General features: G+C 51.4%; 6 protein-coding genes across 6 annotated transcripts; 2 read left to right on the top strand and 4 right to left on the bottom strand.

Moving 5' to 3' along the window:
• Positions 1 to 5: 5 nt before the first annotated feature.
• Positions 6 to 700, bottom strand: Aud_008475 (adenylyl-sulfate kinase; the record flags this gene model as incomplete). The annotated part of the gene is made up of 2 exons (XM_043293350.1): positions 6 to 633; positions 693 to 700. The coding sequence occupies 2 exons, from the start codon at positions 698 to 700 to the stop codon at positions 6 to 8; spliced, it is 636 nt and encodes a 211-aa protein (XP_043149285.1).
• A 505-nt stretch (positions 701 to 1205) lies between these two features.
• Positions 1206 to 3714, bottom strand: Aud_008474 (putative succinyl-CoA synthetase subunit alpha; the record flags this gene model as incomplete). The annotated part of the gene is made up of 10 exons (XM_043293349.1): positions 1206 to 1292; positions 1344 to 1636; positions 1683 to 1714; positions 1779 to 2389; positions 2439 to 2646; positions 2701 to 3083; positions 3132 to 3275; positions 3328 to 3441; positions 3501 to 3508; positions 3558 to 3714. 10 exons carry the CDS (start codon positions 3712 to 3714, stop codon positions 1206 to 1208), a joined length of 2037 nt encoding a protein of 678 aa, XP_043149284.1.
• A 1049-nt stretch (positions 3715 to 4763) lies between these two features.
• Aud_008473 (uncharacterized protein) lies at positions 4764 to 5360 on the top strand (the record flags this gene model as incomplete). The annotated part of the gene is made up of 1 exon (XM_043293348.1): positions 4764 to 5360. One exon carries the CDS (start codon positions 4764 to 4766, stop codon positions 5358 to 5360), a length of 597 nt encoding a protein of 198 aa, XP_043149283.1.
• Positions 5361 to 5862: 502 nt separating this feature from the next.
• On the bottom strand, positions 5863 to 6204 carry Aud_008472 (SUMO family protein SMT3; the record flags this gene model as incomplete). The annotated part of the gene is made up of 2 exons (XM_043293347.1): positions 5863 to 5919; positions 5986 to 6204. 2 exons carry the CDS (start codon positions 6202 to 6204, stop codon positions 5863 to 5865), a joined length of 276 nt encoding a protein of 91 aa, XP_043149282.1.
• A 1566-nt stretch (positions 6205 to 7770) lies between these two features.
• Positions 7771 to 11234, top strand: Aud_008471 (nucleoporin Nup84/Nup107 family protein; the record flags this gene model as incomplete). Its single annotated transcript, XM_043293346.1, has 6 exons — positions 7771 to 7833; positions 7900 to 8143; positions 8202 to 10253; positions 10313 to 10643; positions 10701 to 10825; positions 10888 to 11234. 6 exons carry the CDS (start codon positions 7771 to 7773, stop codon positions 11232 to 11234), a joined length of 3162 nt encoding a protein of 1053 aa, XP_043149281.1.
• A 209-nt stretch (positions 11235 to 11443) lies between these two features.
• Positions 11444 to 12263, bottom strand: Aud_008470 (putative urea hydro-lyase/cyanamide hydratase; the record flags this gene model as incomplete). Its single annotated transcript, XM_043293345.1, has 2 exons — positions 11444 to 11652; positions 11708 to 12263. 2 exons carry the CDS (start codon positions 12261 to 12263, stop codon positions 11444 to 11446), a joined length of 765 nt encoding a protein of 254 aa, XP_043149280.1.
• Positions 12264 to 13139: the final 876 nt, after the last annotated feature.

Here is a 13139-nt window from a genome sequence, read left to right as displayed (position 1 = left end):
TCTATCTACTCCTTCTTAGGAGGCAAATACCCCTGCTCATCCAAGTACGCAATAATCTGCGCAACCGCATCCCTCACGGGCAAATTATAGTTCTTGATATGCACCTCGGGCTTATCCGGCGCCTCATACGGGGCACTAATCCCCGTAAACTCCTTGATGATCCCTTCCCGCGCCTTCTTATACAGTCCCTTGGGATCCCGCTGCTCCGCCACCTCGACCGGCACATCGACGTATACCTCGACGAAGGGGAGGCCCGTATCCTCGCCAGGCGTCGGCACCTCGTGCAGCTTGCGCGCGGTGTCGCGGTCGGCCTTGTACGGCGAGATGAACGAGGTGATGGCGATGGTGGCGCTGTCGGCGAAGAGCTTCGCTACCTCCGCGATGCGCCGGATGTTCTCGTTGCGGTCCTTCTCGCTGAATCCCAGGTCCTTGTTCAGGCCGAAGCGGATGTTGTCGCCGTCCAGCCGGTAGGCGGAGACGCCCCGGTCGCGGAGCAGCTGGTGCTCCAGTTCCACGGCGATGGTGGATTTGCCCGAGGCGGAGAGCCCGGTGAGCCAGATTGTGAGGCCGCGCTGGTTACGGAGGGCGCTGCGCTCGGAGCGGGTGACGGCGCTGGCGTGGTAGGTGATGTTTCTATAGATTGGGATTGGGTTAGTGAGGACAATTCGAACGAGGGGATGAGGGGTTCATACGTGGCCATTGTGATTTGTGTTTTTGGAATTAGGATGAGAGAAGGTAACTGAGAGAGTGTGAGAGAAAGATGAAGGTTTGAAGTATGCAGAAAATGAGTATAAGAGCGGGGCGCAGATCGCGGGGTGAATCCGGTGAGAAATCATTGCTATGGAGCATCGGAGGTTGAAGAGATGATGCCATTTTTAAGGATTCTTATTGGACTTCTACACTGTCAATTGCTTTGATACTCGAATTCTTTATGCTTTACTTCTAAGTACACAATCTAGAAGATACTAACATTGTTCTCATCATGTTCTTCTGCATTTGCCCTGGATGCCTTGTCAATCCCAGTATCTCTGACAAACCGATCATCGGAGCTTGCGTGGCTTTCGTCTTGATTCCGGCCACGGTGGATCAGAGCGTACGATGCCATTTCACAGAATCTGGACAACTGATTTCTCGTCTCCTGTCAGTTTACTATTCTTAGGTCTACGATGAAACGACTGTACACTTTGGGTCCAATCACTGGCTATCTACGTACTCCTGGCCAGGCTGATCGCCTTCTTGGCCGCATCCTCGAAATTGTCAAAGGCATGCAGGGGAAGCCCACTCTCAGCAATCTGTATTCAGTCAGCTTAGTCAAGTATACCATAGTCAGAAATTAGACTGACCATCTTCTGTCCGATCTCCTCATTCGTCCCCCGCAGTCGAACTACCACCGGGACGTTCATTTCCAAGTCCCGGAAGGCCATAATGATCCCCTCGGCGATCATGTCACACCGTGTTAGGCCGCCGAAGATATTGACGAAAATGGTCTTGACCCGTGGATCAGACCGAATGATCCGGAAGGACGATTTGACCGTTTCGGAAGTTGCTTTGCCCCCTGTGTCAAGGAAGTTGGCGCAGTGACCGCCATAGATGGACAGGGCATCAACGGTGTTCATGGCTAGGCCCGCGCCATTGACTATCTGGTCAGCTCTGACTGTACTCTGTAGCATGGGCAAGCTCACCTAGTGTCCCGATGCTTCCCTCCCCTTGTAGCCTATATAGCGCTCCTTAGCAAATCACTCACAATGTAGACCGTTGTCTTCCAAGCAGAGACATACTTGACGTAGACGATTCCGTCCTTTTCCGCTTCAACCTCTTCAGGGATCTCTTCTTCCTCGTTTCTGAGGCGGTGCACATCTTCTTGACGTCCCGAGCTCCGGAACGCCGCATCGTCAAACCCGAAACGTGCACCTCGAACTTGCATCTCGCCATGGCTGAAATTGGCCCGGACTTCCAGTAGATAGGCTTCTTTCTCCTTGAAGATCTCCCAAAGAGCCTGTGTCAGCTCTGCCACCTTTCCGTGTGCGGTTTCTGGAAGATGGAGGTGGGAGGCAACAGCTTCGAGGACTGGGCTGGTACTGCTGAACTCCTGCGTTGTATAAGCGAACGGGAATCTAGCGGAAGACGCTTCAGCAAGATCCGGTCTTGTTGAAGCAACTATACAGGGCGACAGTGCTGTTCTGTCCACTGTCATTGTGATCAAGACATCTGAATTTGAAGGAGCGTCCTCGTTCACTGCGATAGGCTTCCGCTTCAGCATCTCCAAGGCCTGAAATTCCTTGACATAGAGAGATCGCTTTTGTATCAACCATGGCGATACACGACTACTACCATGCGAGTGACGTCGCACTGTATGTAGGCCTCTTTTATGGCCGCTAGAACTGGTAGGCTGGTATTTGTTCAGTCTCGCCACGAACTAGGCTATCAGACAATCTTACCGTAGCACTCGCCGCGGTTCTGTGAGCTAAAAGCGCCTTCATTCCCTGACCAAACTTTTCTGGGTGATCGACCATTGTCACGCCAGCGCTCTCGAGAGCTCTGTGCTTGGCCGTTGCATCTGGCTCACCAGGAGCTATCCAAGCGCCGGCGTGTCCCATGATCCGACCAGGAGGAGCCTCTCGACCGCCAACAAGAGCCATAATAGGTCTAAGGAGTGTCAGTTCTCAAGTGTACCAAAGAACATGTTCAGACCGTACGTACTTCGGGTTGGCGGTCCTCTTGTTGTAGTCTCGAATCCACTCTGCTGCATCAATTTCCGCAGTTCCACCAATCTCCCCTACCAAGATGATACCTTCTGTGTCAGGGTCCTCCTCGAAAACCTTCAACGCATCGACGAAACTGGTTCCCGCCAGTATATCTCCGCCCATGCTGATACACAGGCTCTGTCCAAGACCAGCGCGCGTCGTCGATGCGACGGTCTCGTAGCTTAGTGTTCCTGATTTAGCTACGATTCCGATCTTCCCAGGTGAGAAACACGGTAAAGGTTGGAATCCGATACGGCACTTGCCAATTGCAGAGATGATTCCGGGGCAGTTTGCTCCTACCAGCCGCGTTTCGGACTGGGTCTGCAGCATAGAGTGCACCTGCAAGATGTCAGCTTTATGGAAAGTCAATATTTTCTATCTACTAACACGAAGCATATCATGAATTGGGACATGCTCCGCTACGGCCACAACAAGCGGAATCTCTGCCTCAATCGCTTCCTCGATGGCCCTTGCTGTCTGGTTTCCGGGGACATAGATGGCTGATGCGTCGGGCTTGGCCCTTTCTTGAGCCTGCAACTATGAGCATGATGTCCATGAAGAATTGAAGCTAGGATATTCGTACCGCTCGCACAGAAGGAAATACAGGAAGTCCTAGATGCTCACCCTCCACGCCGGGCTTTACACCTCCTACAATCTTCGTACCCCATGCGAGGGACTCCTTGACATTGGCAGTAGCCTTTGGTCGTCAATATGACACCATTCTGGCCGTCCTGGAGAGTCATGATTTACACATACCTGCCGTCCTGCAAATGTTAGTTCATACCACCGAATGACACGCAATCAATAGCGCACCTGTGAATCCCTGAAACAAGACTCTTGTATGCGCTCCTATCTTGAGATTCGGAAGGGTGTCCGCATAGCGGGACTTCCGTAATGATGTTGAGAATCGCGAGAGTCTCAGAATGGGAGTTCTCCGTGCCCGTAGAGGCAGGAGCTGTAGACCCGTCATCCTACTGCTGATGGCAATGTTAATATAAACAACACTCCTAGAATCCTAAGGCACTAAAGCACCACCGAAGAGTGCCCGAGAGGTAGAGATGAAGGATTCTCTAAACGTTCAACCAGCGATTGAGTTGAGGTATCTTTCCCCAAGGCGAGCAGATATCCCAATCTACCCTCAATGATGACCCATCACTCATGGAGAACAGCCGATTATATAGCGTTGATGGAGCATAGGAAACCTCGGGAAAGCAGTTACAAGCCGCCGGTCTCGGAGAACCCCCGCCTGCCATTTACGAGAAGATCTACATCTTCTGATTGGCCTTCTCGGAATACGCATATTAGTCCTACTCGGGAAACGAATTACGTAGCGGGGAGCGCCTCACGTGCTCTGTCTTCGTCGCTCGAGAGAGGATTGGGATAGTAGATATCTTTTATAAGGCTCAGTAGAGAGTGTAGGAGAGATAAACAAGCAGTGAAAACGGACCAGATCTATTCCGCTTGGCACCAAAATTCAATCTGATGTCATACATGCAATTCAGCCTCAGGATCTCCAATTGCTGTAGGTAAGACCGTAACAACGGGGGACAAATCGAACGATCTGCTAAATCCCAATGACTTAAAAAGGAAGAGCTGTATACGGGTCAGAGGACAAAAGGCAGTAAATCAACAGTCGGATTGTACGTACGATGTGGACAGCAGAAGAGCCAATCAACAGCTGCAACCCTAAATGCTCGGCGGGGTCAACTCCATGTCTGACGCCATTCATTCATTTGTTTCATCGGAGAGCTCAGTGCTATTAATATCTGCATTCTGGATTCAGCGGGTTTGAGTCTCGAACGTCCATCGGTTACCTTCGTCGAATATATATATATATATATATATTTTATACCCAGGACCGGCTGGCATGGCCGCAAAGTCCAGTCAGAAATCCCAGGGTCGGTGATACTTTCCATTGCACATTGCTCTCCCCTCTGAACGAGCTATTCCACAACGTATTCGTGGACTCTACGCCTCTACCCTCCCAGCAAACTACCTCGAACCACAACTAACCCACCAATGTCAATCCCAGCGGCCAGCCCGGAGCTGGAGCAATCCGTCCGCCAACTCTCCCTCAACGACAATGCCCCCATCAAAGACATCCCCCGCCCAACAGTGAAGACACCTACCACCAAAAAGAAGGCCCCTGTCGTCGCAGACTCCTGGGAAGACGAAGCAGATTCCGACCCCTCCCTGTCCGAGATCGAGCAAAGCCGCTCGTCGTCTGCAGCTACACCTGACCTCTCAACACTCTCGCCCTCCATCAGTGCCAGCGCAGAGGGGCCGCTCGATCCTCCCCCGACACCCATCTCACCGCAGACGTCCCAGCCCTGGGTGTCGAGCGCGCCCTTACCGGGCCGTGGCTTGAGCTCGTCCCCGCCGCGAGGGTCAGGGTCTAGGTCGCCGGCAAGGAGGCCGGAGAAGCAGACTGCTGTTGCGGGGAGGCTGATTGCGGGCGCGTTGGGTGTCCGCGCCCCAAAGAGGACGGAGGAGCAGCGGGCGTATGATCGGGCGATAAAAGAACAGGAGATTCGGCGGCGAAATCGGGAAAGGGAGGAAGAGGCGAAGAGAAAAGAGGAGGAGGAGAAGGCGAAGGCTGCTGTTTGGGATGAATGATTATACTGGGATTTATATGTTCGGATGCAGTGCCTTATGCTTCGTGGTTCCTGTACAGTTTTGTCCTCGATGGTGGGCTGCTGGATAGTTTTTGGTCGTCTCTTATGATATTCCGGGGAGAGCCTGCAACTCTATAAACTCTAGTACCGTCTTGGTTCGCGACTACGAATGCCAATGCCAGCATTTATACGAAGAAATTTTCATGAAAGAACAAATATGAATCATAACTCATTCACGTCAGATGCCATGCAATGTGAAGTGTTCAGGACGGCCTATTCACATCCTCGTAACTCTCTTAGCTTTCCCCACTTTTCAACGCATGTAGCGAGTCTGTATTCCCAAACAAAAAACCACAAATCTGAAAGTCAGAAGAGCACTCAGATCAAGCAAAGCTTGCCGGTGTCAACGAAAACACCTCTACTCCGGTTATTTCTCAAAATGCGAGCAACTAAAAACTGAAAGACGATGAATTCGTTGTATTGGAGCATCCAAAGAACCCTGTCTAACCGCCAATCTGCTCCTGGTGAACCTCCAGAGTATCGCCATCGGCCATTTCGAGCTGTATTAAAACCGGTCATTAGTTTACGGGTTCAGAGTGGACAGACAGAGAGGATGCTGCACGTACAGTGTCAGGTGTGTCTTCGGGACGCACGCGGGTACCGTCAAACAGGAAACGGACGGTAGACAGCTGCTTTCCCTGGCGCTCGCAGAAGGCGTCCATGAGCTTCTTCAGCTGTGTTGTGCGCTTGATCTTGAAGAAGACCTCGTTGTTGTTATCGGTGACCTTGATGTTGAGGTGCTCGACCGGGGCGGGGGCTTCGCTTGGTGTTCCGTTGTCGGCCATGCTGACGGGTAATCAGACGATAAGATGGAAGGATGAGAAGACTGCTGTTGCTTGAGAATTCCTGAAATCGACATGCCTGTCAGTGTTCGTCCCAAAGCGGGGAAGTCGCATACAAGGTGGAGGGATAGCGATGCCGAAGCAGAAAATTTAAACTCACCGGTAACCCTGAGGGCGAGTGTAGATATCACGAAGCGCTAGGAATGAGCAGAGGGGAAAGCGAAAAGAACTGGATATGTGATGGAGTATTGAAGTTGTAGGAGTAATCGACGCTGAAGATGATGGAAAGCGACGGACCCCACCGCCAGTGAAAGAGTGGCGGAGAATCTATTTTGCGGCGCAGGTCCCAGCATCAAGCAGGTTGGATAGAGGCCTTAGGTCAGTATATTATTGTAGGTGTTTCTGGCACTGGAAACAATTCATTTACAAAACCTCAGATATCTGTCATAGAGACCCTAAGGTACCATTTAAACCGCTCTGAAAGATCATAGAATCCCAATTTGAGACAGTCACTTGTGTTGTTCGAGATTTAACTATTGCGTCATGGTAAGAGAGTTATGAGTGTGAAGCCAATTGAGGCTCAAAGTGAGCTAACAGCAATTGAACCGCAAGGGGAATTTGAAAGATGATCTGGCATACGATCCTCCGTGTCATCCAAGGGCCGTAGGTCAAACACATCTTCATCGTCATATAGACATGTTTGTACTGACCAATCTAGTGTGCGATTCAAGGTACTTCTGATCACCTGCGGATAGCATCATGGCCCCAAACAGACGACATTCAAGGCTAACTTGAGTAGCTTGCCTAACCAAGAATTCATACAAAGAAGAGAGATGCCAGGCTCAGATCAATGCCTTGTACGAGTGCTGTAATGCTTTCTACCAAGAGAAAGGAGAGGATGCAAAAACTCCCAGTTGCCCTAAAGCAAGCTTGCTGAAGCTGAGGATGAAGCAACAAACTCAGGGAAACTAAAGATCTTATATAGAGATGCTCTTCATGAGTACAAATCGCTGTCAGTATGTCTACGTTAAAAAAAATAAGTTAATGCTGGTCAAGAGCAATGCTGGTGATTTTTCCAAAGTATGTGACAGATTCCTTTGCAGTCTCAGCTCCCACAATGAGAAGAGCTAGGCTAGTTGAGGAACTGCCAGATTGCTCTAAGACAATCTTGAGCACGCAAAGAGGCCGTATGACCTGAACGAAGATAGAGAAGCTGCTCGTTCCGAGACTCTAATGATTGCCTATAGACATTTGATGAAAGAAAAAGAAGAAGAGAAAGAAAACAGATCGTGGGAATTGAAATTTTATGCGTGTCTACGCATCTGCGCTAGTCCATATCTGGCTTAGTTACCAAAACAACGCCCAGCCAACGGGGAACCCAAACTTTCGCTGGGCAAAAGTGCTGGAAGTCCTGTCCCAAACCGTCTGGGAGCTTGCTATTTATTATCGTTGACACTTACTCTTCTCTTTTACAGAGCGCATCCCCTAAAGCGGAGGCTCTCAAGTCACTCCGGACATCAGAGGGATTAATATCATCTTTTTAAGGCGCTCACTGCGTGCGTCTGCTTCATGGCTCCTTTGTCCACCGCGGTGGGCTCTCAAGCTTCCACTGCTGGCTTTACATCGGTCAATGTTCGTTCTTCCGTTGGGTTGCGCAGGCTGGCCATATTACTATACTAACTGCTGTTTTACCTGCAGTCGCACCGTAATGCCTTTAACGATCCTGAAATTATAGAAATCGATGACGATGACGACGACGACGAACCCATGGAGGATGACGAGGAAGGAGATGAAGAGGAAGAAGGCATCAACGATGGGGATGAATACGAGGATGAAAGCGTGGAAAATGGCGACGAAGAGGACGAGTTGGAGGAAGAGTCCGCTGAAGATTTGAATGGCACCGAATCGCCCTTAGAGCTCGTTCCTGCCCCAAATGGTCGAGGTATATCTCTCTAGGTATCTGGGAACTGGCGAGAAAGTGCTGACTCGATCTGGCGCAGGTGTTTCAGACGTGTTTACCCCCGGCTTATTCACATCGGCCGGCGCACAACAAGCGTTACATCCCCTTCGCCGCACAGCGGATCGTGTCACGCGCCAGATCGAAGCCTTTGCGGAAAGGTTGGATCGCTTCAAGCAGAAAGGCCGCACCGACGATTTTGGAAATTACCAAGCAGCGTATCAATTGGTGAAGAGCTACCAGGTTCTCGCGCAAGATGCAATCCAGGATATCTCGAAGCAAAACACCCTGAAACGCGCGAAAATGGGCTGGAGCACAAGTCGAACCAACGGCGCCGCATCGCATGATCCTAAGACGGAGGAGGAGCTGCAACGGTTACAGCTCGAGGCAAATACTTGGCAGCTTCTTCTCAACCTCATCAGCATTGACGATCCCCCCAGCAGAGCCAGCTGCAAAAAAGCGCAAGAGACTGTCTTCCAGAAGCTCCATCGGTACTCATCTGATCGCGAAGTCTGGGAAAGTTTCCTCAGCGCGGACCACTACGCGCTCGAATGCGTGATTATCATGAAGTGGCTGGAGCACACGGCGACGACTACGCCTCAGGATATTGATTCGCTGATCTCCGAGCTGGAGTCGCAGGCGGAGCGAGGACAGGGACACTGGACACATGGCTGGCTCTACACAAAGGAGACCATCAAGGGACAGAAGAGACTTCGTGCTTGGCCTCAACCTCTCGAACCCAAGGACCCTGGCATCACGGCGTCTCTGTTGACTTCTGACGTGTCGGAGCCATTGATTACGCAATTGGATCCGGATGCGGTGACCCGGCAGAAGCAGCACCTTCAGAAGCAGGATCAATTCTACGAGCGCGCGACTTGGATGACGTGCTGGAAGATGTTGAGACAGGGAGAAAATTGGACCAAGATCCGGGATTGGGCCGAAGAACGGCTGGAAAACTGGAAAGCTGTCAGTTTATGTGGCTCCAGTGTTGATCCCGAGTCTGGGGGTGAGCGGACACCTGTTGATGATGGAATGACGCGCATGATGAACTTTCGCTCTCAAGAGTCCTGGCGAGCGGCTTGCTCTGCTTTGGCGCGGAACCCTAACATCGAAGATTTCGAACGGGCTGTCTATGCGCTACTCTGTGGGGAGACCGAGGCCGCATTCAAGGTCTGTCAGAGCTGGGATGACTACCTCTACGTCCACTTCAACAGTGTTATTTTATCACGCTATCAAGGGTTCTGCAAACAGTTCCGGCGCAAGCTGAGCCACTCGCCTACTGCGCCGGTTACCTTTGTTCCCGAGCCCGTTGGATACAGTGAGTTCAACAAGTTTGTGCAGTACACCAAGGGCAACGAACGCATTGGAGTGGAGGCGCGCAACCCCTACCGCACGATTCAAGCTGCGATCCTAGGCAAAGGATATGACACATTCTTCTACTCGCTAGCCAAAGCGGTCTCGCAAGTGGCAAAGACGGGCTCTGAAGATTCATTTGTGCCGGATCTGTCCCCAACCAATGTGGACGACTCGTTGCTCATCGCCGCCGAGGACGATGATGCATTACGGATCGCGACACATCTCTACATTATCGCCAGCTCCATTGGCTACGTCCGTTCTGACACTCAATTCTTTGAGACGGCATCCGTGAATGTCATCGGTTACATCGCAAATCTCGAGGATGCTGGCATCTACGAGGCGATACCACTCTATGCTTCCCTGCTGCCTGCTCAACAGACCCACTCCGTGCTCGGCCGAGTGCTCATCGAGATTCTTGATCCAAGAGAGAGGAAGCAGCAAGTTCGATTGATCGAGAAGTACGATATAAATATCGAGGCTGTCTTGGAAGGCCAGTGGAATTGGATCAGCAGCGCTGTCTCTGCAGTTGAGCACACGAGGACAGTGAAGCGTTATTCCAAAGTTGTTCGCAGAGACGACGGAACCCGCGAGTTGGTACCAGTGAAGACAGACTTTATCGGAACCGAAATTTCTCGCTCAGACGAGCGGTTGATCCGCAGTCTCGAATGGCTCCGGTACGTAGATGGACAATGGGGCAGAATATGCCAGCTTGGCGCTTTTCTGTATAGAAAATTCTACTGTGAGTCATTCCTTTCTTTTGTTGGCTAGGGCAACAATGCTGATTGTCTCCCGGCGAAGTGTCCGGCAAACTTGCTGCGGCACGAGAGTTGAGCCGACGTATGAGGCTATCCGACATATCGCGTGAATCTTTTGGTTTTGACGTAGCGGAGTTCGGATATGGTATTCCAAACGGGAGTGACCGCGCAACTCCAGAGCCTAGTAGCCCGACGAAGTCGAGACTGCTGGGGTCTGCGCACAAGCGGAATCGGTCTATTCCCAACGGCGTCCCCTCTGATGAGCAAACAAATGTTCTTGTGATGCAGTCGCAAACAATGCGAGACTTGGAAGAGCTAACGCTGGCGTTTGACGGGTTGGAGCGATTCGGCCTGTGCTGGAAGAAAATTGACAAGTGCGTATCGAACTATGTCTGGGAGCGGGACGGTCTTCTGACTGATGTGACATACAGGAGCAAACGTAGACGGGACTCTGGTGCAATCAAGGATCTTCGAGATGAGTTGCAATATACTCTGGATGAGATTAGCATGCATGTGGACGCGGTGCTGGACGAATGGCTCACTGCGCCCGCAGACGGTAAGTTTTGCGTCCAAGGCATGGTCTGCTGGGAGTCCTGCTAATGGATTCTTGCGGTATAGAAGCGGAAGAGGCGGAGCTGGAAGAAATCCGGGTCACCTATATCCCCGAACTGTTCCTGGACTATCACAATGCGCTGTACTTTTCTGCCCACGTACTCACCAGCGAAATTCTGGTGCAGTGCATGAACCTGGCGATGCAAGTATCCGAGAACGAATACCTGACGCGCAGTTTTGTGTCGTCGCGCCGGATGGCGGAGCTGGTTGATGCGTTGGCGCTGTCGAGTAAGGCTATGGTTCAGACCCGGGCCAAGCCTGGCAAGAGACTACTGGGAGGCGAGTCGCTGGGCATCTGGACGGTGGAGGTGCCCGAGGATGAGGAGCCTGAGTTCCTTCGTCAGGCGAAATGATGTGAAATACCAGCATGTTGAGTGTATGTATTATAGGTAGGATTTTGCTTCCAGGGATGGGTTGTTGGAGGAGGGCAATCGGGTAGAAACAATTGCATTCGGGCTGGCCTTGGGCATTTGCGGCGCTTTCAACATACAGACGACAGATGAATGAATATTGCGAGTTCTTACAGATATCATTCTCCGCTAGCTACACTATTGGCAAGTTCTCATTCATACGGCGACATGAGCTGATTCCCCATGATCTTAGCCGGGAACTCCTCCTCCCCTAGCGTGGTAGAATGCGCCCAGGGCTTCAGCCCGTTCTCCTTGCGAATGACCCCCGCAAAGCAACTACTCCATTGCTTCCGGGGATAATTCGCGCAGACATCTTCGATGGTCTGCGGATTGACGAGGTGCTCATTGGCCCCGGTATTATCTACGCAATGTCATCAACCACTGCAGGGCAAATTTGGAGTTTACATATTACATACCCAGCAACGTCGCCAACTGCAACAACTGCCCCAGCGCCGTGATCATGCCCTTCTCGCACACATCCTGGTGCCGGATGATCGCCTCGGCGACACTCTCGGCCTGCTCCCTCGGCGCGACGGTCCCGATGCCTGTGCCGTCCCCCGACTGGCCCGCGGGATGCTCCACGCTCGACTGCAGGACCTCGAGGGCAAGGAAGCCGCCGTAGAACTCGAAGCTGAGGCGGGTCTTGCGCGTGTTCTTGTCTGTTGTGCCGAGATCGTGGAGCAAACAGGCGAGGAAGTAGGTCTCGTCGGTGAAGGACCAGGTTGGGAAAGCGTGGCGTTTGATGGCGAGGCCGAAGTGGTAGACGCGCAGGGAGTGGTGGTAGGTTTGTTCGGAGAGGTTGGAGCGGGCGTAGGCGTCTATGCGGTTTGCAAGGGGGGTGGAGGGGACGGGGGTTTGGGTGGTTGGGATGAAGGGGGGGGATCCCGGGATGTTGCTGTTGAGGAGGGTGGTGCAGGAGGAGGGGACGGCCGTTAGGCCGTATGTTGTTACAGGGTCGAGGGCGGTGGTCATAGTATCAACAGTTATTTAGGTAGTATATTGGAATTGGCGGTGGTGTAGTGGTGATGGTGCTACGATTGTGGTTGCTGCGATGCATGGGAAGATACAGATGGAAGCGATGCTCGTATGAATGATCTCATTGCCATCTTTGCTTGTCCTACCTGGTCTACACAGCTGAAGGCATTATCTTTCTGTGGCTTATCAGGAATTGAGCTCTATTCTGCAAACAAGACAGCATGCTCTATGCTTTGTAGTCAGGTGAAACCTTCTAGAACACAGTCATCTTCCATGATCTTCGGCTAAGCCAAGCTATCCTTAGTCTCCGTTTTAATTCACTGATCATATAGTCATGTCTATCGAAGAATGAAGAGCTTCCAATATCCTAGTCTATGTCATGATGACATGAAGTCATACATGTTGGTAGCCATATCTTTCATTCATGGAACCAAAAAGTGAATACCCCAGTGCCTCTAGTAGTCAGATAGAGAGGTACTAGGCTACAGACTATCGGATTGGCATACCAAAAACCGTATGTCTAGACAACAAATGAAATAGCAAAGACAAACAAAATGCTGGCAAAGGGTAAAAGCCGGACTCTTCCATATTGGTCAGTTATACTCCGTAGCTATACTCTTGACTCGTGTATTATGTTACGAGTACCCCCCGGAGATGGAGAACAGACTTAGACGACCTATGGGTCTGAAACTGCACTGCCCACTTGCCAAGCCCACCAATCATTTCCGAACAAGGAGATAGGTGGACCAGGTGTGCCAGTGGTTTGTATACCTAGAATTGGGTGATGTGCAGCATTCTCCTTATTTTGCAAGTGATGTCCGAGAGAAAATCATGGCCATACTATTGAGGTAGCACGAAGTATGGACTGGGGGG

This window comes from Aspergillus udagawae (assembly GCF_001078395.1).
Source record: "Aspergillus udagawae IFM 46973 DNA, scaffold_6, whole genome shotgun sequence".
Lineage (NCBI taxonomy): Eukaryota > Fungi > Ascomycota > Eurotiomycetes > Eurotiales > Aspergillaceae > Aspergillus > Aspergillus udagawae.
The sequence above is the reverse complement of the archived record's forward strand: the minus strand, read 5'-3'. Positions and strand labels throughout refer to the sequence as shown.